At 36.2% G+C, this 20187-nt stretch overlaps 5 protein-coding genes across 6 annotated transcripts; 2 read left to right on the plus strand and 3 right to left on the minus strand.

Annotated features, from left to right (window-relative positions):
- Positions 1–412: 412 nt before the first annotated feature.
- Positions 413–1426, minus strand: LOC104757053 (uncharacterized). The gene has a single exon (XM_010479756.2). It carries the CDS (start codon positions 1424–1426, stop codon positions 413–415), a length of 1014 nt encoding a protein of 337 aa, XP_010478058.2.
- Positions 1427–5934: 4508 nt separating this feature from the next.
- Positions 5935–8253, plus strand: LOC104757058 (protein NRT1/ PTR FAMILY 4.7). Its single transcript, XM_019238128.2, has 4 exons — positions 5935–6085; positions 6188–6293; positions 6422–6639; positions 6712–8253. The coding sequence occupies exons 1-4, from the start codon at positions 6056–6058 to the stop codon at positions 8059–8061; spliced, it is 1704 nt and encodes a 567-aa protein (XP_019093673.1). The 5' UTR covers positions 5935–6055; the 3' UTR covers positions 8062–8253.
- A 1870-nt stretch (positions 8254–10123) lies between these two features.
- Positions 10124–12342, plus strand: LOC104740391 (hypersensitive-induced response protein 1). The gene is made up of 6 exons (XM_010460966.3): positions 10124–10320; positions 10792–10997; positions 11120–11240; positions 11324–11415; positions 11505–11601; positions 11700–12342. The coding sequence occupies exons 2-6, from the start codon at positions 10809–10811 to the stop codon at positions 12065–12067; spliced, it is 867 nt and encodes a 288-aa protein (XP_010459268.1). The 5' UTR covers positions 10124–10320; positions 10792–10808; the 3' UTR covers positions 12068–12342.
- Positions 12343–13419: 1077 nt separating this feature from the next.
- Positions 13420–14556, minus strand: LOC104740400 (uncharacterized). The gene has a single exon (XM_010460976.2). The coding sequence runs from the start codon at positions 14018–14020 to the stop codon at positions 13655–13657; it is 366 nt and encodes a 121-aa protein (XP_010459278.1). The 5' UTR covers positions 14021–14556; the 3' UTR covers positions 13420–13654.
- Positions 14550–19646, minus strand: LOC104740406 (uncharacterized). Of its 2 annotated transcripts, XM_010460995.3 has the most exons (12): positions 18720–19646; positions 18502–18622; positions 18293–18405; positions 18085–18183; positions 17930–17999; positions 17459–17514; positions 16235–16285; positions 15933–16037; positions 15740–15778; positions 15515–15602; positions 15216–15418; positions 14550–15093 (listed from the first exon to the last, which is right to left on the minus strand). In XM_010460995.3, exons 1-12 carry the CDS (start codon positions 19395–19397, stop codon positions 14842–14844), a joined length of 1875 nt encoding a protein of 624 aa, XP_010459297.1. In that variant the 5' UTR covers positions 19398–19646; the 3' UTR covers positions 14550–14841. The 2 variants fall into 2 exon arrangements, 1 of the variants encoding a protein (XP_010459297.1); XR_015571712.1 differs by lacking the exon at positions 17459–17514.
- Between the last annotated feature and the right edge of the window lie 541 nt (positions 19647–20187).

The following is a 20187-nucleotide window of genomic DNA, read 5'->3' on the forward strand; positions in this document are numbered from 1 at the left end:
CAGAAACGTTGGTTTGTGAACACATTCCCCATTACAAATTACAAAGTTACTAAGACCATCATTAGTGGAGTAACCCACCATAGTTACTCCCATATTATTTAATTATATAAATAATCATAAATTAAGTTAAGTAACTCTAAGAGAACCTAAGCAAAATCACCCTATTACTAGAGAACCCCAAAGAGGTTATTCAAGCGTTTAAATATTATTTTTTTAATTTTTGTTTATTAATTATCAAACTTTAATAATGTAAAATGATAAAACAATTATTTAAATTTTTTATATTACACAAAATAGAAAACAATATTTTACAAACTTTAGAATATTAAACATATTTTACAAAATTCAGAAGAGTAAAATATTTTATAAAATTCAAAATATTAAACATATTAAACAGAATTTGGAATAAGATTTATTGTGCGGTTGCACCAAATTTTTGCCAAATATGCTCAATCAAGTCTTTTTGCAAAAGATCATGCATTTCTGTATCATGAACATCATTTCGAATGCCCATCATATTATGTAGATTTGTTGGCGTATCTATAGAATATGATAAATCCACATGAGAACTTCTGCTTCCTTCTCCGTGATGGAATTCTGTTGGATCGTAGAAATTGTAGTCATGTCGTTCGTCTTCCACTATTATGTTATGCAGGATGATAGATGCTCTCATTATTTTTCCTATTTTTCCTTTCTCCAAAAAAAGTGCGGGATTCTTCACGATTGCAAATCGAGCTTGAAAGACTCCAAATGCACGTTCTACATTTTTACGACATCCTTCTTGCCATTGAGCAAATAGTTTTGCTTTTCGACCCCGTGGAAGTGTAATAGATTGGATGAAAGTTGCCCATTTGGGATAGATACCGTCCGTGAGGTAGTACGCCATTTTGTATTGCCATCCATTGACAACGTATCTAACTCTCGGAGCTCGGCCCTCTAGGATATCATCAAACACCGGAGAGCGGTCCAAGACATTGATATCATTTAACGAACCCGGTGGTCCAAAAAATGCGTGCCAAATCCATAAATCTTGTGATGCCACAGCCTCTAGTACGATTGACGGTTTACCAGATCCACGTGTATATTGTCCTTTCCATGCAGTGGGACAATTCTTCCACTCCCAATGCATACAATCTATGCTCCCTATCATTCTGGGGAAACCGCGATGTTCTCCAATATTCAGTAATCGTTGGAGGTCTTCCGCTGTAGGTCTTCTGAGATACTCGTCGCCAAACAGATTTATAACTCCCTCAACAATATGTAGAAGGCATTTGTGGGAGGTTGTTTCAGTGAGTCGTAAATATTCATCCACCGCATCTGCCGTATATCCGTAAGCCATCAAACGAATAGCTGCCGTACATTTTTGAAGTGCAGTAAGACCAAGCCTTCCAGTAGCATCTCGCCTTTGTCTGAAGTGGGACTCCATTCTCAATAGCGGTAACAATACGAAGGAACAATGGTTTGTTCATTCTAAAGCGACGACGGAACATAGTGTTATTGTAAGTCGGATTATCACTAAAATAATCATTCCACAATCGAGTGTGGCCTTCTTCGCGGTCTCTCTCAATGTGCACTCTTCTGATTATTGGAGCTGGTGGTACCTCTGGGTGAGTTTAGTTGTATTGGATCTCCTCCACTATACTATCAACCTCCTCCTCTACCATTTCTTCAATTTCTTGATCAGAACTCCAAGTAGACATTTTTTGGCAATTTGGGTATAATAGAAGGCTTATGGAATGAAAAAGGTTTGATTTTGTAATGAAAAAGGTTTGATTTTGTAATGAAAAATGTTTTGGCTTAATTTGAAATGGGTATGAATATTTGAGAATATGAAATGATAATAAGAAGATTTGATGATAAGAAGAATCGAAAGATAAGAGAATACAAATGAGAAGAACATATAGCAAATGAGGTTGAACAAAACATTGTCATATATAGGACTTCCGAAGACACAACCAAACCTAAACCCATTCACAGGTTACAAAAGACAACAAGTCACAACTCGTGATGATGGGTTACAAAGGACAACAAGTCACAACAAGTTACAGGAACAACAAGTCACAAACCCATTCACGGGTTACAAAAGACTACAACTAATAATCCATTCACGGGTTGCAAGAGACAACAATACAACAACAAGACAACAATAAGAAAGACCCGTGAATGGCTTGAACATAAAAGGCTTGAAAAGACAACAACACGACAACATGTTTCCCTTCACGTTTCAACTTCATATGCTGTCGCAAAACCTGAAACAGAAGAAGAAAAAGTTAAACAAGTGTTAAACAAAGAACAGAACACAAGAGTTAATAGAACATAACACAAACATTTTTTACAAGAAACACAAGACATAACACAGCACAAGAACAGAACATAACACAAGAACAGAACACAAACATTTTTTACAAGAACAGAACACACGAGTTTACAAGAATAGATCTCCAAACCTAAGTGTTCGTCAACATTTGGTCAACCAGTTTGTCCCTAAGAAGTTGTTCGGCTGATGTTAGTTCAGTCTTGTTAAGGAGGCTGTCTAGCAGTCTCATTTTGCCATGTCTCTCTTTAGCCGCTTGTTCTTTTTCTTTCATTGCAATGATCTTGTCTAGCTTACCAACCAAACCATCCTCTACATCAATAGTCTCAGTCGGTTTCTTCCCTTTTTTCTTAGAAGCTTTAACCCCCGGAGGCCTGACCTCAGCCCCATCATTGCACTGTACGTCTGTAGCGAGTTTGGTCCTTTTATGGCTACACTCCTCCGTGATCCATTTCTGATCATGCCTCAATTCCCTCCAGCAATGTCCTAATAGGAAAGGCTTCTCCATGTCGTTCTTGAAAAGCTCATAGGCCAAGTTCAATACATCATCCTCTGATTCTCCACTCTTTCTTCTTGAACTTGCTTGTGAGTAACACCCCACAAACTTATTGACTTGGTGGTTAATCTTGTTCCACCTAGCCTTAAATTGTGAAGGCCCTCTTACATTTGGACTAGATGATCCATCATTTGCTTTGAAGTAAGCAGCAACCCTCGTCCAGAAACTTTGAAGCCGCTGCTCATTACTCACCACCGGATCCTTGCTTGTATTTAACCAAGCGCTTATGAGGTTGACATTCTCCTCTGCACTCTACCGCTTTCTTATTCGCCTTCCTCCGTCTTCTTCATTCTCATCAACCGCTACATCGATACAGTCTTCAGATTCTGATGGTGTAGGGCTAAAGTGAATTGGCTGAGATGAGGATCCAGGCCTAAAGTGTACAGGCTGAGAAGAGAAGGTAGAGGTAAAGTGGAAAGGCTGAGAAGGTAAGGTAGAGGGAAGAATCTGATTATCTGAACCATTGGAGTCTTTTTGCGAATTCATAAGATCGACAAAATATGTCTGTGGAAAAGGATTAAGGTTTCTAGGATCCATTGCTTGTGTTAAACGGAAAAGGAAAAGGAAAAGGATTGATGTAAAACGAGCTTGGGTTTGTAGGGAAGGCTTAGTGAAAACTAATGTAAAACGAATGGTTTAGGGTTTGTAGTTAGTAAGGTAAAGTTTACTTTTAAAACTTCACCCTTTTAGTTTCCAAATTTAATTTTTAACCTAAACTACAACAACCACACATTTATCACATTAAAACAACCTACAAACCCTATACCATCATACAATAAGTTCGATGTTTTACGCATTCATCAATGATGACTCGACAAGTATCTACCTAAACAAGTACTAAGACCATTTATCACAACCAACAAACGAAACCAATAATCAATGACACCAATTTAATTCATCCCAACACACAACCGCAAACAATATCTATCAATCATGTTTCTCAAAACAGAACAAGAACACAAGCCGTGTTTAACCTACACTTACTAAAACAGAACAAGAACACAACCAACTCATTTACTACACTTACTTTATGTTTGCGGTTGGTTGTGTTCTTCGCCATTGATGTTAAACAGAACAAGAACACAACCAAGCCGTGGTTAACCTACACTTACTTTATGTTTCTCAAAACAGAACAAGAACACAACCGCAAACAAAACAATATCTATCAAAATAGAACAAGAATCTACACCTAGACTCGCACAAAACAATAACATATGCTATTAAGAACAAAACTTATAACCAAACCCTAGACTCGCACAAAACAACTTGACTACTAAGAACAAAACATTTAAGCATTCCAACAAACTAATCTCATATGCTACACCTAGCAATATAAATCGACACAAACATTTAACCATTCTAATCTCATAATCTACACCTAATAAGTCAAATCGACACAAACATCAAACAAACCCTAAAATTCTACACCTAATAAGTCAAATTAACACAAATATTTAACCAATCTACCAATTATCAACCACCCGAGCCTAATTACAACCACATGCAATCAATCGCATCTAACGATTTCGCCTAATTACAAACACATGAGAAACGAACCTTCTCCCTCCGATTAGTTGTGATTTGGACCTCGCCGTTAGCTTCAGGGCACCACCAGAAACAGCCGCCGTCGTTGTCCCACCATATAGCAACCTCCACCGTCGTTTGTCGTGACAAACGAACCGTCGCATCTAACAATTTTGCCGATCTAGATGCCATCGCCTCCGGGTAAACAACCAACCATAAGATCTAAGTCAGAAAAATCATAGGATTCGACGAGAATCCACTGATTTTCCCGATTTCAGAACAGGTTTCGACTGTTCTCTCGCCATTTCGATCGCCAGAGAAGAGAGAGAATGTCGAGAGGAAAGAAGAAGAAAATGAGGAAGAAAAAAAAAACGCTTTTATATTTAAAAAACAACCTATAAGAAACCGCCACGTAGCGTTCTTAAGGTGTTTCTTCTAATCCTTCTCACAGAAGCGATTTTCTTGTGTTTGGATTATTATTGAGGTTTTTATTAAGAGTTTGGAGCTCAATTTCAAGAGTAACCCATCTAGCACTTGCCAGTAATCATGCTCTAATGATGCGGTGCATAAATATTAAATTAGGTTAAAACTTGCGCGTGACAATGAAAACAAGAACACATCGTTATCACAAGAGTTAAATGTAGTAAACAACTTGCATATGAGATATTCATATCAATTGTTCTTTCAGTATTTATGATAGTAGAGCCAACTCTCTCTAATTTGCGTATGAACCAATAAGATTTGAGAGATGAATCGAGACTATCGAGTCCTTCTCACCGCCTCTTCTACATTACGATCGTTCACTATCAAACCGATAAAGCATTAAACCGGTTTTACATTTAGAATTCTCCAAATTACTTCAAAGAGATACGACGATATATATTATTATTCTCCACAAGATATTTTTGTTGATCACTTGTGAAAGATCAACAAAGGGCTTACAAGGTGGGGACATATAAAACTGTTTAAGCAATCCAATTTATATCTAAACCAGAATAACCGTCTTAACTTGTGTGGACCGTACGTACTCTGTCTTAAACTATAACGAGGGTAAATTTGGTCTTACCAACAACTGAGCATATGTTCCATAGTGCCACTAAACTAACCAAACGCACGTCCATAAGAGTCTTGATTATACAATAGTGGTTTATTTACGTGGACTACATTATAGCTTTTATTAGAAATATGAATTTTCTAATTCAAAATCAATTGGTAATGGAACAATTTGGTCGATATCGATCCATATACTAAAAACTAGAATATTCTATAACATAGTCGATTGATTACGATTTACGAGTGAAGAAGTTAGTTACGTCTTTTATTCAGTTAACGTAAAATTTCATAATCCAAAAATAGCAAAGAACAAGCTAACTAAACTTCTAGGACTATGCAGTTATGCACGGACGGTGCCTTGTTAACGAGGAAAGAAACAGAGGAAATACAAAAACAGAGTCAACATCAAAGACAGTAACATTTCTTTGTGTTTTTTTTTGAAGTTGTACGTTTAGTCTCTACAGTTTTCGCTCGTTTGTAATAACCACACACCAAATTTTTTCCCCTCTTGTCGACTACTCTCTCTCTCTCCTTCTCTATATAAATGTCCACACACTATTGCTATTAATCATATACTTCACTTTCATTCTCAAAACAGCTGTTTCTTGATGATAATGTCTCAGGCGTTTGAACATATGGTGAGTTTCAATTCTCTCTCCAACTTTCCCAAATCCAAGTTCAGACTAGTATAAGCTAAGAGTTGCAATGATTAATGATAAATTTTACAACATTTTGTGTAGGATGAAGCAAACAGGTTAAGCGTGTGGAATGGTTACGTAGACTGGAGAAATAGACCGGCATTGCGTGGCCGCCATGGCGGTATGCTTGCCGCATCTTTTGTCTTGGGTGAGTCTTTAGTACTTAATCTATCTCTCTCTTGAACAAGTATAGTACTTAATTTAATTTGTGGAAAAAGTACTCTTAATTAAAAAATGGAGTAATAATTGGTAGTGTATATTTACACACGTTTTTAGGCGTGGAAGTGTTGGAGAACCTTGCGTTCTTAGCAAACGCCAGCAATCTAGTGTTGTATTTGTCAACAAAGATGGGATTTTCACCGTCTGGAGCTGCAAACGCAGTAACCTCTTTTATGGGAACAGCGTTTTTCTTGGCCCTTCTCGGAGGTTTCTTGGCAGATGCTTTCTTCACCACTTTCCATATCTATTTAGTCAGCGCCGCCATTGAATTCTTGGTAAGCACTTCACAGAATCATAGCTAAGTGGTACTTACGGTCCAAGCTCACACTCTTTTGTGGAACATACAGGGCTTAATGATACTTACGGTCCAAGCCCACGAGCACTCTACCGAGCCATGGTCTCGTGTAGTTCTGTTCGTGGGTCTATACTTAGTAGCTCTCGGTGTAGGAGGAATAAAAGGCTCGTTACCACCGCACGGAGCGGAACAATTCGACAATGAAACAGCGAGTGGGAGAAGACAAAGATCCTTCTTCTTCAACTACTTCATATTTAGCCTCTCGTGTGGTGCCTTGATAGCCGTTACGGTCGTGGTCTGGCTCGAAGACAACAAAGGCTGGTCTTATGGCTTTGGTGTCTCCACGGCCGCGATCTTGATCTCGGTCCCGGTTTTCTTGGCTGGTTCTCGCTTTTATCGCCTTAAGGTTCCTAGTGGAAGTCCAATCACGACTCTATTCAAGGTCTTGACCGCTGCTTTCTACGCTAAGTGCAAGAGGCGAAGAACTTCAAGCAACGCTGTTACGTGTCATACAAGAAACGACGGTGATGACAACGAAACCAAGCGAAACAGCGATGGAGATGACGAAGTTCTCGGATCGTTCCTTGGTGAAGTTGTGAGATCACGCGAATCGCTACCTCGACCACTCTTTTGCACAGAGGAACAACTCGAAGACGTGACGATAGTCATTAAGATTTTACCTATTTTCATGTCTACCATTATGCTTAATTGCTGTCTAGCTCAACTATCAACCTTTTCTGTCCAACAAGCTTCGACGATGAACACCAAGCTTGGTTCATTTACCGTCCCACCCGCGGCATTACCTGTCTTCCCGGTAGTCTTCACGATGATCCTAGCTCCAACTTACAACCACTTCCTTCTCCCCTTAGCTCAAAAAGCAACAAAAACGGAAACCGGCATAACTCATCTTCAACGCATCGGAACAGGGCTCATTCTTTCGATAGTTGCAATGGTGGTCGCAGCCTTAGTCGAAACCAAACGAAAACACGTCCTTCTTGCTTGCTGTTCAAGCAACAACTCCTCTTCTTATTCTTCTTCGCCGCTTCCTATAACGTTTCTTTGGGTGGCTATACAATATGTGTTTCTTGGATCAGCCGATCTATTCACGTTAGCCGGTATGATGGAGTTTTTCTTCACAGAAGCTCCTTCTACAATGCGTTCCCTTGCGACCTCTCTTTCATGGGCGTCTCTTGCGATGGGATATTACTTGAGCTCTGTTCTCGTCTCGGCCGTTAATTTCGTAACAGGCTTAAACCAGCACAGTCCATGGCTTTCGGGGAAGAATCTGAATCAATATCATCTCGAGAGATTTTACTGGCTCATGTGTGTGCTTAGTGGGATCAACTTCTTGCATTATCTCTTTTGGGCTAGCCGTTATGTGTACCGGTCGAACCAAGGGTAGATCCTAAGCATATATATTGATGAATCTTTCGTGGGAATAAGTGTATTGTATTGAGCTTATTGTAGGGTATTACTTATTAGACGATGTGTAGGGGCTAGGGTTATAAGTTTAGCTAGCATAAATGCTATGCTCTCCCATGGATATGTGATATGTCATTAATTATTAATATAAATTATAAAGCCATATTATCAATCTTATATTCTTATTACAAGTATTATTCCATAAAATTCAACTTAGGTTCTTCTAATCATGGCAGCAGATATGCATTTAGTCACGATTTTTCGATTATTGCAGTTTGCATGTCCGAGTCTGAGTGTGGAGGTACTTCTCTTCTTCTAACGTTTGGATCGGGTCAAGAGCAAGAGCGTGTGAAATAAATGTGACAGTACCAATTGTTTTCTACATAATCTTTAATTTAACGTTATGAATTGTACATGGGTTTTTGGGATTTGGTCTAATAAAGTGTACATTATATAAAATACTAATAAAATACAATTTTCTCCAACGGATCAAATCATAAAATATGGTACTATAAATCTTCTAATTTAATAGAAAACTGAAAATATTTGAATGTGAAAAAAAATTATTTTGATAAAAATGTTTACAAGCTCACAAATCAAATGCTTAAAAGGGTTATTATTAAAATTAGTCTCATGTATGATGATGAGTGTAAATTTCCTTTGATATATCTAAATGTTTAATCTCCTTTGATATCTCTAAATGTGTAGCTGTAATACTAAGTTACTAAATTAACAAATCAAAATAGTATTAAAATTAATAATCAAAATATAATTATACAATTTTAATAGCAAAATTAACAAATATAACGTAAAATCGAATTGTTACCAAAATAAAAGAAATGCATGATACATAAACTTACTTGCATGGTTTTCCCAAAGCCCATATCATCAGCAAGGATTTATTTATTTTTACCTCAACTACTCTATTCTATTCAATCATTAAAAAAAAACTCTGTATCTACAAACAAACGAGTCAAAAACGATAAATTTATATGGAAAAATAGAGTTGTGGAATTTATGTTAGTTTGGTTAAAGTGTTATATATTAATATATGTATTTAGGTGGGTTGAATAATCTATCTTTTATCTATTTTGATTTATGATGTTTGAAACCTACATATGTGAGATTTATGTGCACTATATAAATAATTGGTTGAAGTTCGAATCATGATAAATTGGTGCAGGTTATTGTGGATTGTGATTATGATGATATTACTCTTATTGTCTTGTACTTATATATAATCGTTCTCAATATTCCAATTTATGGAATGGAAATTAATTATAGGATAATTGAGAAAAAAAAAACAAATATAGTCTACAAATATTTTAAGATTATTATTTTATTAAAAATTTGAGATGAAATATATCAGTTTAGGGTTTAAGGTTCATATGAGATGTAAATCTTAAACTATTTCACATTATTATTATTATTTTTTTTTCTAAGTTTGCTATAAGATGTAGGCTAATTCATAAAGAACAATATTTGTTTCAAGTTAATTCGGTTCCGGTTTTCCAAAATTTCGGTTAACCAAATAAACCATAGTTATACATACACTTGTTTTGAGTTTAAACCAAAAAGCATTACTCAGTTTCAAAAGTTCATTTAAAATTCAGAGTTCAAACCAAAGAAACCAAATCGAAACTTTAGTTTGACGCAATTTCTTGTGTGGTTCGTTTTATTTTATTTTGTTATGATTATAAATTTTAAAGATGATTATCTCAAGTAGATTTACTACTGTATTAGGAGGATTTAGGATAATTACAGAAAGAAATTGAAAAGTCCAGCTAACCGACTCACCAGATCATCTATTACTTCTTTTGTCTAATCCTCTTAATATAGACCAATGTTTTATATTTATCACAAACAACAACAAAACAAAATAAAAAAAGAACAGATATATTTTTTTTGTAATAAAAAGATTATTTTCTTAAAATTCGATATTTGTTTCTATTTTTGATAAGTAGTAAATACAGATAGTTATTATCTCTTCAAAAAGTCTCTGAGCTTTTCCTACTAAATTAAAACATATAGGTACAATATATAAACAACAATAAATAAAGGGTAAGCAAATCGAAATAGTTGAAAACTTAGCGAGGTCTTCTTTATAAACCACCGTCTCTCCTCTGCCCACTGAAATATCTATTTCTATCAAACTACAGAGAAGAGAGCTCCTCACCAAATCGTTTTTGCATTTTGTTTCCTCTGCTTCAAAATCTCTACGAAAAGAAGATAACTTTTGGTAAACCCTAGAATTGTGTTCTGATCATCTTTGTGGGTTTTAGTTTTCTCGTTCTACTTTTCATGTTTTTTGAACGAACCCTGTTTTTGGTTTTTATCAAAACTTCGTCTGAATTCTCGACTCTAACGTGAAATCTGTGAGATTCTTATGTGTTTAAAGCTTATTTTTGCTAAGGGATTGAGAGATTTTGTACATATATGTGTGTAATTGTGATCTGTGAGCGTTTTTGTTCTGGGCTTTTGAGATTAGATCGCTAGGTTCAAAAAAAACTTGAAAGCGATCTTGTATGTTATATGGGTTCTGGGTACAATCAATGACTAATTTAATTTGTATTCATCAGCTTTGAGAGCTGAGTGTTTTTATATTAGTGCTCTTGATCTTCATAAAATTTTGATAAAAATTTGATCTTTTTTGGTTGGTTGGTTGGTTGGTTGGTTGGTTTGTAACTCTGTTTTGTTTTGAATGGATTAGGTTTTGTGAAGAAGAAGATGGGAAATTTGCTTTGTTGCGTTCAAGTGGATCAGTCAACTGTGGCGATCAAAGAGACTTTTGGGAAATTCGAAGATGTTCTTGAACCTGGTTGCCATTTTCTTCCATGGTGTCTTGGTAGTCAAGTTGCTGGCTACCTCTCTTTGAGGGTTCAGCAGTTAGATGTTCGTTGCGAGACTAAGACAAAGGTTTATTTATGATTCATCTCTTAACTAACACTCTCTTTTATGAAAATTAATCTTTTGATTAGTTTCTGTTTAGTAGTACTAATAATCTTTGTTACTTTTTTGGTTTGTGTTTGTTTGTACAGGACAATGTGTTTGTTAATGTTGTTGCTTCCATTCAGTACCGAGCTTTAGCTAATAAGGCGAATGATGCGTTCTACAAACTCAGTAACACTAGGAGTCAGATTCAGGCCTATGTGTTTGATGGTAAGTCTCATTCTTTATAAAAGAAAAAAACATGTTCTACTCTAAAAAGCTGATCATTCTGAGTCTTTGTTTTGTTTTTCCAGTCATTAGAGCAAGTGTCCCGAAGTTGATTCTTGATGATGTCTTTGAGCAGAAGAATGACATTGCGAAAGCTGTTGAACAAGAGCTCGAGAAGGTATTATAATCTTTGTTTGTTTTGGTCTCTTTTCTCTGCTTTGTGAAGTTAGGATGAGTGTTCATCTTTTATCTCTGTTACTTGTGTAGGCAATGTCGGCTTACGGTTATGAGATTGTGCAAACTCTCATTGTTGATATCGAGCCTGATGAGCATGTCAAACGAGCCATGAACGAAATCAATGCTGGTAACTAACCAAAACTTCCCATCAATTATATAACTCTTGAGTTATTCCTCTGTCTTTGTAACTTTTCGAATCTGAGTTTTCTGCTTCTTGTTTTATAGCTGCAAGGATGAGACTTGCTGCAAACGAAAAGGCAGAGGCCGAGAAGATCTTGCAGATAAAGCGAGCTGAAGGTGAAGCTGAGTCCAAGTACCTCTCAGGTATGGGTATTGCCCGTCAGAGACAAGCGATTGTAGACGGATTACGCGATAGTGTGTTGGGGTTCGCTGTGAATGTGCCCGGGACAACAGCTAAAGATGTGATGGACATGGTGCTTGTTACACAGTACTTTGACACAATGAAGGAGATTGGTGCTAGCTCCAAATCCTCTGCAGTGTTCATACCGCATGGACCAGGAGCTGTTCGTGATGTGGCTGCTCAGATCAGAGATGGCCTTCTTCAGGGCTCGTCCACCTCCACCAACATGTGAAGTTGATGGGACTGATTATGTCCTCTTTTCTTCGACTAAGCTTATGGTGTGATTATTATTTACTTTGATTTTTTTTTTCTTTTTTTTTTCTTTTGGAGGATACTGAAACTACAGTATCTTATTTTGAGGGTTTTTAAAAAAAAAAAATTATTTTGGGGTTTATAATTAGTCTTTATAACTAAATTGTATTATTATCCTCCATGGTTATGGTGATAAAATCAAACTTACGAAGACTCTTTATATTCAGAAAATTACAAGCGATATTGTATCGGAAATAATTGAGCTCCACAACAACTGAGTAGAACAATAACATAGTGTTTGTTAATAAGAAAAGTCTTCTCATGTGTTAATTTATATTATTAACACGTACATTGTCTATCATCAGTTCGCAAAAACGTAAAAACCTGATAGATGTTGTGAGTGGTAGTAACAATAACGGAAGAATCAATGAACACGTGAATACTATACATTTGTGTAGATTGAAACTAATAATGATAAGACATTGCGGAGAAATCAATGACTTAGGCTCACTCAAATTAACACTAGTTTTTAAGAACTTTTTCTTGTTTCACATTCAACTATTTATTATTAGGGGGTGAGGGAAATTTCGCAGGAAACTTCCTAGACCTGCATGAAATTATTGCAATTCTCTTTGTAGGCAAACTAGACGATAACATTGTCATAAATTTTTGCAGAGGCTTTTTCACATTTTAGGATCAATAATTCATCTCAAAGAGACAAAGCTTTCACATGGTAATATTACATGGTATGAAATAGTTTGTAGGATAGTGATGTATGAACTTGGCACGGTGCTTCTTTCTATACTTGATAACAAGTAACCCTAGTTACTAGAATAAGATAGTTCAGCTTTTTGGGTTATTAGACATTGCAGAGTGTTCTTGTTTCCACTTTCATGGTGGAAGAATTAATTTACCATGTTGCCCTCATTTTTCTTCAGAATTACTTGGTTGACGTCGTTTAAGATTTTCATATTTTACTTTTTACATCATTTTCAAAAGCTACTAATGTGTTAGACGTCAGTTCCATGAAAATCAGTTTTCATAATTTTGTAGTCTACACCAACCAATAAAGAATGTACAATATTATGGTGCCTTTTGATCAATGCAAATCCAACCAACCAAACACTGTCAATTGGTTTTGGAGGGTTTATATAAATCATACTTGTGTTAACGGATCCACTTTCTTAAAGTAACATGTCATCTTAGAGGTGATGTACATTCGACTTTTAATATCAGTTGACCCATTTGAACGTCAACTTAAATTATTTGATCATCAATCTGATCTTTATAGTCCTTAACTCCTTATACATCAGAATTACAAACATATAGATATTAAGCTGAAAAGTATTATATTATATCCAAAACATATGGTTTTTGTACAATTTACTACACAAAATTTACAAGCAAACTCTGATTGGTAATCAAACATATATAACAAAACAATTAAAAAAAAAACCCTATATCAAGCCAAGGTATACATGCTGATATTAACATTCATCAGCATTTGTTATTGACAGTATATATATTAGTTAACTTATTGTAGTTTATACTTTGTGTTTGAAATCAGTTAGTTACTTGGTGGTGGTGCATCTACAGCAGCAGTACTAGGCTTAGCTTGTTCAGCCTCATGAATAAGCTTCAGAATCTCATCTTTCTTTAAGACCATAGCTTGAATCTTGTCTTCAATCTTCTGAAGCTTCGTCTTCAACTTCTGAGGATCTTTCTTATCTTCAGGGTTCTTCTCTTTCTTCGCCTTCTTATCTTTCTTCTTGCTCTTCTTCTCTTGGTCTTCTCCTTCTTCTCCTCCGCCATCTTTATCGTCCTCGTGCTTATCCTTCTTATCTTTATCCTTCTTCTCTGTTTTCTCAACCTTGCTGTGTTCCTCTTCTTTATTATCACCATCGTTCTTCACTTTCTCTTCTGTTTCTCCCATTATTCTTTATGAGATTTTGGGTTTGACTTTGTTTTCTTAGAGAATGCTTAGATCTAAAATGTTTCTTACATATTTTCTTGTGGAACTAAGAGTTAACCTTTTATTACAAAGAATCTTAGGCTAATTTTGGACATAAAATGATCACATCCGTAGAAATCACTTCTCTATAACGAGAATTATGGAGTTTCGTATGTTGCCCTCAAAAATTTCTATCTTTAGAATTTAGTTTTGTGGAATAATCAATCTTTTGAACTCATCCATAGAGATAGATTCCTTGTAGTTGTTAAATTTTATGCATGTAAAGAGGAAGGTTTTCACAATGGTACGGTTTCAATATTATCACTAATATATATTTAAAATTTATGCAGCGATCAGTGAAGCCTATGCTTTACGTTATTTGATGCATTGGTGGTTTTAGTTGTCAAGATCAGGTTGGTACGAACATCCTTCCTATTTTAATTTAGAATTTGTAAACTTGTAATCAATAATTCAATACCATACAAGCATACACAAATAAAAATCATTAAAATTTATAATCTCAAAAATAAATGTTTATTTTCTCAAAATTAACTAATGTTATACATGTACAGATTAAAAATTGGAAGAATCCATCATCCCAAAATCACAATTATAAAAGCACAACAGAATAGTTGTCAAAAAAAAAAAAAAAAAAATAAATAAAAGCACAACAGAATAATGAATTATTTTCTTTTCCCAAGTTTCTCAATTTTATTGCTCGATGTGAATGGAAAAGTGGGAACTGAACAATGTCGTGAATCAGGCCATATAATAATCGATTTCTCAGAGAAAAATCCATACACTTAATCGTCGTCCTTTGTAACGATTCGTACATGTCTCTTGTCAAAAACAGCTTTGAAAGACTCACGTTCTGCTCTAAGCTGATCCTGGAAAATTACTCTTACCTTTGCTTTTCCAATAGCATCAGCTAGTGCAAGCCTCTCTTTTTCCGACAGAGGATTCGTTTTCAAGTTGTATCCTGACCCCGGGCCTATAACTAAAGATGGCATGTTCATATTCCTTGTCGCACCAATTGAAAAACCCGCGTCTCCACCCTATCCATAGATATGAAAGCATGAATGATCAGATATTTTCCGGAAGATAAAAACATGTTTTCAAAGCGAAGAGAACTTCTAGAGATGAAATGAACGAGCAAAGATGTGTATGTTTTAAATACCTTATCTCCCCACCAAACAGATTTGCCTTTCCGCTTCCGTTCTTGGTTTGACTTAGAAAGAGATTTTGATTTTCGTCTCACGCTCTGAGAGTTCTCTGTTTCATCTTCTTCTACATTTGACCATTTACTTCTGCTTAGTTCTTTCACTTCTTCTGTACGGGAGCCAGATTCTGCTTCCCATTTACTCTCCATTTTGTAAGAGCCTGAGATGATATCAACAGAAAGAAAGACTCAGCTAAATGTCATCGGTTTGTCTTATTGAAAATAAGAAGACAGTATAAGGAAGCATTCAAATTTACCCTCTGCCGCACCCTTTTCTTCTGACTGGGTATTGTTATCGGATTTTCTTTCTGGCAGTCCAAAATCATCTTCCATGTCCATATCCACCTAGAGCAATTATATGAGAAGTAACAAAGTTGGTTCATACAATGAAGGCCACGATTCAAATAGTGGTTAAAACAAGGAATTTACTAATCCCTGCCCACCGTTGACAGAGAGGTATATAAAGAACTTATTTCTATTACCTCTTGGATTCCATTCTCCTTCAGGTCATGCGTAAAAGACTATTACAGAAAAAGATCACAAGATATTGTGAGAAATACAAGATCAGTTTCCTTCATGTCAACGCAAAATCATACACGAAGGCATTATTTGGCATTTACTTCCCATTAATCAATAGCGAGATCATTATTGGAAACAAAAGAACGGCATACAAACCTTCATATCCAGTTGCATATACAATGATGGAGCTTCTTCCCATTGTTGTGCCATCTGCTGTACTTGATCTAGTGTGATGCCATGCACGTTTCTTGCTGCACAGCCCTGTAATTTAACACACGCTTAGACCAGCAAGAAATGAGAATGAAATTCTATTCAAATATGATAATGATCTTAGTGTGTTCCTATATGTATAGGTTAAATAACGAAAACTACAACTGAAATACAAAATCTAAGTTACTGAAAAGTGATTGACAAAAAAAATAAGTTACTGAAGAGTAAACAGTTTGTCAAGAACTCACGGTCGGGTCCTTGTATGTTGCTTCTAATATGTAAGCTTCATATCCAGATCTCTGCAAAATAAACAGAAAGTCAAGATACTTCCAAGAATTTAATACTGGACAATGGCCATGTTTTAGTCGAACCAGTTTCAAATATTACAAGTAACATTTCAAGATTCATCATTTACAACAAGCATCCAATCATAAACAGAAAAGAGAATCTTGGTGTCTATATTTCAGGTAAATAGAATGAAGACTGTGCAAAATCGAGGCAAAAGAGGATTGAATCAAACTGAAATTCACCAAAAGAGGAATAGGTGAATTTTTCCATTCAAGTCTATTTTTCCATTGAAGTTTCTTATACAAATGATATTAGTTTAAAGCTGGTCAAGAAGCCATAAAGACAAACAAGAAAACTAATGAGCATGGTGGCAAACAACAAAAAAGGGGATGAGGAGTAATGCATACATTGCCCAAAGCAGCCAGTATCACTACTCGTTTATAAATTAATTGGAAAGGACATATTCCAGAGTATATTGGTCATTGAATTCAGAGTTATAGAACTTAAAAGAATGGCAACCTCGCATTATGTCTAGCAAACAATGTGAAGCAAGCAGAAAAATCAAAACAACTCCAACTAGCACGAACATACCACTATAGATAATACATACAGTCATAAACGTGACTCATTCTATAAAAAGAGGGAATTAGCAATATAAAGGAGAAATGACTTAATCATGCAAGTTGCACCACGCCAATGTCGTCTTAAATGATAAATACACAACCAAGAAAGTTTTTGAAGGGAGAGAGAGAATGAGAGTATAGGCATATCTTTGAAAGACCATCGTCAGTGACACTAACTAATATACAGGAGTAACTTTGGAAAAAGGAAAATAGTTTTCAAAAAACATTGTGAAGACGCTGAGGAAAAGAAGACTCATAATCTCAAATCTATGGAAATGCAAGGTGACTTTAAACTCAACATGCTAATCCTTGAGAAGGTTGAGATAACATACCAAAACATTGTCAGAACTCAGAACTGTAAACTTACTAGAAAACATAATGTGTTAAAAACAATGTTAGAGTTCACTAACTTTTAGTGCAGATGAATCTAACGCTTGAGAAACCTAGACTAACTAGGCATAAAGACGCTAGTTGACTTCACAAATCATTGTGAGTCTTCTATAGAATCTGCAAACAACATCCAATCTCCACAAGGTAATATAGCAAGAAGTGAGGATATACCTTTGCTGTTGCCCAAAACTGAGCAAAATCAGCTACCCGCAGATTGCGGTCATCCACTAAGATGAGCGACATATACCAGCAAGAAACGGTCAATTCCAGAAAACAAACTGCATCCGTGGTTAGAGAAAACGAAAGAACTGCTAGGACATTGCACCACCTAGTTCCCAGCTAAACTAGATGAATAGAATCTCTAACAAAGATCTTACATGTTGTAATATACACTACTCCCTATACCTTGAGCAGACAAGAGGGATGCTGGGAAGATATTAAGTTCTTTAAACTAAGAAACTAAAGAAACCATATAGGATGAAATGTTTTCTCAAAAAAAGAAAAGTAGTAGCCACCATGTCAACATCAACAAACCAAAAGAGATAATGTTATCAGATCACATATACCAATTACCAGGGAAATAACAATTCAAAATGATATATGTCATACAATCTAGTATGCAGTTATGAGAAAATTTATTACCGATTACAAAGCTGAAGGTCCCATCTTCAAGGGTCCTCTTGAAAGCCTTCAGCATACTTGAACGATAGGCCTGGAAATTCAAGAGTGCCAGGAAACTTAACAAAAGAAACCATTCATGTTTCGTTTATCTCAAAATATATGTTGTGAAAAGATACCTCTTCCATCTCAGGTTCGTAGCAGTATTCCATGACCATCTTCACACTAGGTCTTTTGCTTCTACCAGAGCTTGAAGAAGTTGAATCACTCTCCTCCACCTTTTACATTGACAAAGCAACAAAACTTTAGAGTCTGTTAACTTGATGGTCCCGAGTAAAGAGAACCTTTTTAAAAAAACGTCTTTAAGTATTACGAGGATTAATTAACCTTCTCAACTTCGGTCATGAAATAATCATCCATAGAATGGATTCGTGGAGCACTACCACCATTTTCTACCTCGATGTCACGCAACAACTTGGCTAAGTAACTCTTCCCACTACCTGAATACAACAGTCAATGAGAAAAATTAAAACTAAGAAGCAAGAGCCTAAACTAAGAACTCAAACCATGCAAAGAGAAGGCTCGGAAAAAACAACCTGGTAGCCCTCGCAGGATAATTACAAAGTGCTCAGGACGAGTAGATCGATGAGGAGGCGTCAGCAAATGGGACACATCAATCACTTTACACTGAGTTGGTGCTAATTGTACAGAAGATGCCTACCAAAACAATTACAAATCATCAGTACAGACGACAGTCTACAGAAACAACAAGATATCACAAAGTAACAACGAAATCACTAAAAAGCTACATTACCGAAGCATTTGGCATTCGAGGATATGATGATGATGATGATGATGATGAAGGAAGCTGAGACGGCGGATGAGATGGAGGCAAAGGCGGTGGTGGAGAAACCGGAAGAGGAGGCTGACCATTATGACCGCCGAAATAAGGGGGATGATGAGGCGGAGGAGGAGGAGGAGGAGCTACACCATTAAACTGCTGAACTCCATTCCTATAATCACTCCTCCCATAGTGAAGATGATTCATCCCCATATCGGAAACACCTTGAGACTGCGGAGTTAAACCGTAACCATGATCACGAACCATCTTTAATCTCCGTTCATTCTCCCATGAGATCCGAGGACTCTCAGAACCACCGCCGATGGCATCAATCCGAGCTCTCTTATAGCTCCGATCAGGTTCCATATCACCATCAATAGCAATAGCTCGCAATTGATTACCGTGGTGAGGAGGTTGCCACGGAGGATAGTGACTTTGCGGTCGAACCGGAGGAGGTCCAGGACGAGGTGAATTGAAGTGAGGAGGGAAGCTAGGGTTGTGCGGGAAGGAAGATGGAGGAGGAGGAGGATACGGTGGGCAGAAAGGGAAGTGAGGCGCTGTACAAATCGGGCATATGTTTGGCTGTGTTGGTGCTGGACGCCATTGTTGTTGTTGTTGTTGATGCTGATGATAGTCGTAATTATTATCCATTGTTTTAAAAGCTTGGATGGAGATTATGAAAGTGTGTTCAGAGGAACCCTAAATATCTAAAATTAGGGTTTTATGTGGTGAAATTGACGAAGAAGAAGACGAGCAAAAACTAGTTTATGTTTATGAGAAGCTGAAGCTCTTCGAATGGTGTGCTTTGAGTTTGGTTTGTGATCTGAATAAATATATTTCAAGTTGCTGCTGCTAAAAAGTATCAAACAGTGATCTGAATAATTTTACCACTATGAAGACATGCACCTAATTCTGGTGGAGGCCCATTTATACTAAGTCCAATAATGAACCAAGGCCCAACTAATTACGATTGGCTAATTAACATTTTTTCCTAATGTCCAATTAATGTTTTGCATTCACAAGTATAAATCAATTATATCTGAATAATTGATTAAAAAGATCGGTGTTGATAATAGAAGAAAAGTTTAGATGCGCGGTAGTAGAAACCAATTTTTATTACAACAACACACGACAACAAAGTACAGTACAAGATTAACACAACAGTAAATGAACATGGAATCAACGGCTGATACTCCTTTAATCATAAACCACATTTCCATAAACCTAAGTGTTTTTACATACGTCATTTTTGTGACATCATTTTAACATTTGCATGTATTCCAATTTATAACAGAAGAAAAATAAAATAACTAAACAGATTAAGTTCACGCACCTCGTGATGTGATTGTCATTGTCTGATTAAACGTGACATCGAAGAAGATAAGTAACAACATTATCTTTTCTTTCCATTTGTATGTACTTTATACATAAAAAACCAAAG

The sequence above is a fragment of the Camelina sativa genome, chromosome 2, assembly GCF_030686135.1.
Source record: "Camelina sativa cultivar CO46 ecotype springtype chromosome 2, ASM3068613v1".
Classification (NCBI taxonomy): Eukaryota; Viridiplantae; Streptophyta; class Magnoliopsida; order Brassicales; family Brassicaceae; genus Camelina; species Camelina sativa.

Bases quoted from the DNA above. Each gene is read 5' to 3' on its own strand.
- LOC104757053 (XM_010479756.2), bottom strand. From the start codon at position 1,426: ATGGAGTCCCACTTCAGACAAAGGCGAGATGCTACTGGAAGGCTTGGT.
- LOC104757058 (XM_019238128.2), top strand. From the start codon at position 6,056: ATGATAATGTCTCAGGCGTTTGAACATATG. The intron at 6,294-6,421 runs GTGAGTCTTTAG...ACACGTTTTTAG, and splicing joins TGCCGCATCTTTTGTCTTGG to GCGTGGAAGTGTTGGAGAAC. The intron at 6,640-6,711 runs GTAAGCACTTCA...TGGAACATACAG, and splicing joins GCGCCGCCATTGAATTCTTG to GGCTTAATGATACTTACGGT.
- LOC104740391 (XM_010460966.3), top strand. From the start codon at position 10,809: ATGGGAAATTTGCTTTGTTGCGTTCAAGTGGATCAGTCAACTGTGGCG. The intron at 10,998-11,119 runs GTTTATTTATGA...TTGTTTGTACAG, and splicing joins GTTGCGAGACTAAGACAAAG to GACAATGTGTTTGTTAATGT. The intron at 11,241-11,323 runs GTAAGTCTCATT...TTGTTTTTCCAG, and splicing joins TCAGGCCTATGTGTTTGATG to TCATTAGAGCAAGTGTCCCG.
- LOC104740400 (XM_010460976.2), bottom strand. From the start codon at position 14,020: ATGGGAGAAACAGAAGAGAAAGTGAAGAACGATGGTGATAATAAAGAA.
- LOC104740406 (XM_010460995.3), bottom strand. From the start codon at position 19,397: ATGGATAATAATTACGACTATCATCAGCATCAACAACAACAACAACAA. The intron at 18,184-18,292 runs GTTAATTAATCC...TCAATGTAAAAG, and splicing joins TCATGACCGAAGTTGAGAAG to GTGGAGGAGAGTGATTCAAC. The intron at 15,094-15,215 runs GTATTTAAAACA...ATCTATGGATAG, and splicing joins CTGTTTGGTGGGGAGATAAG to GGTGGAGACGCGGGTTTTTC.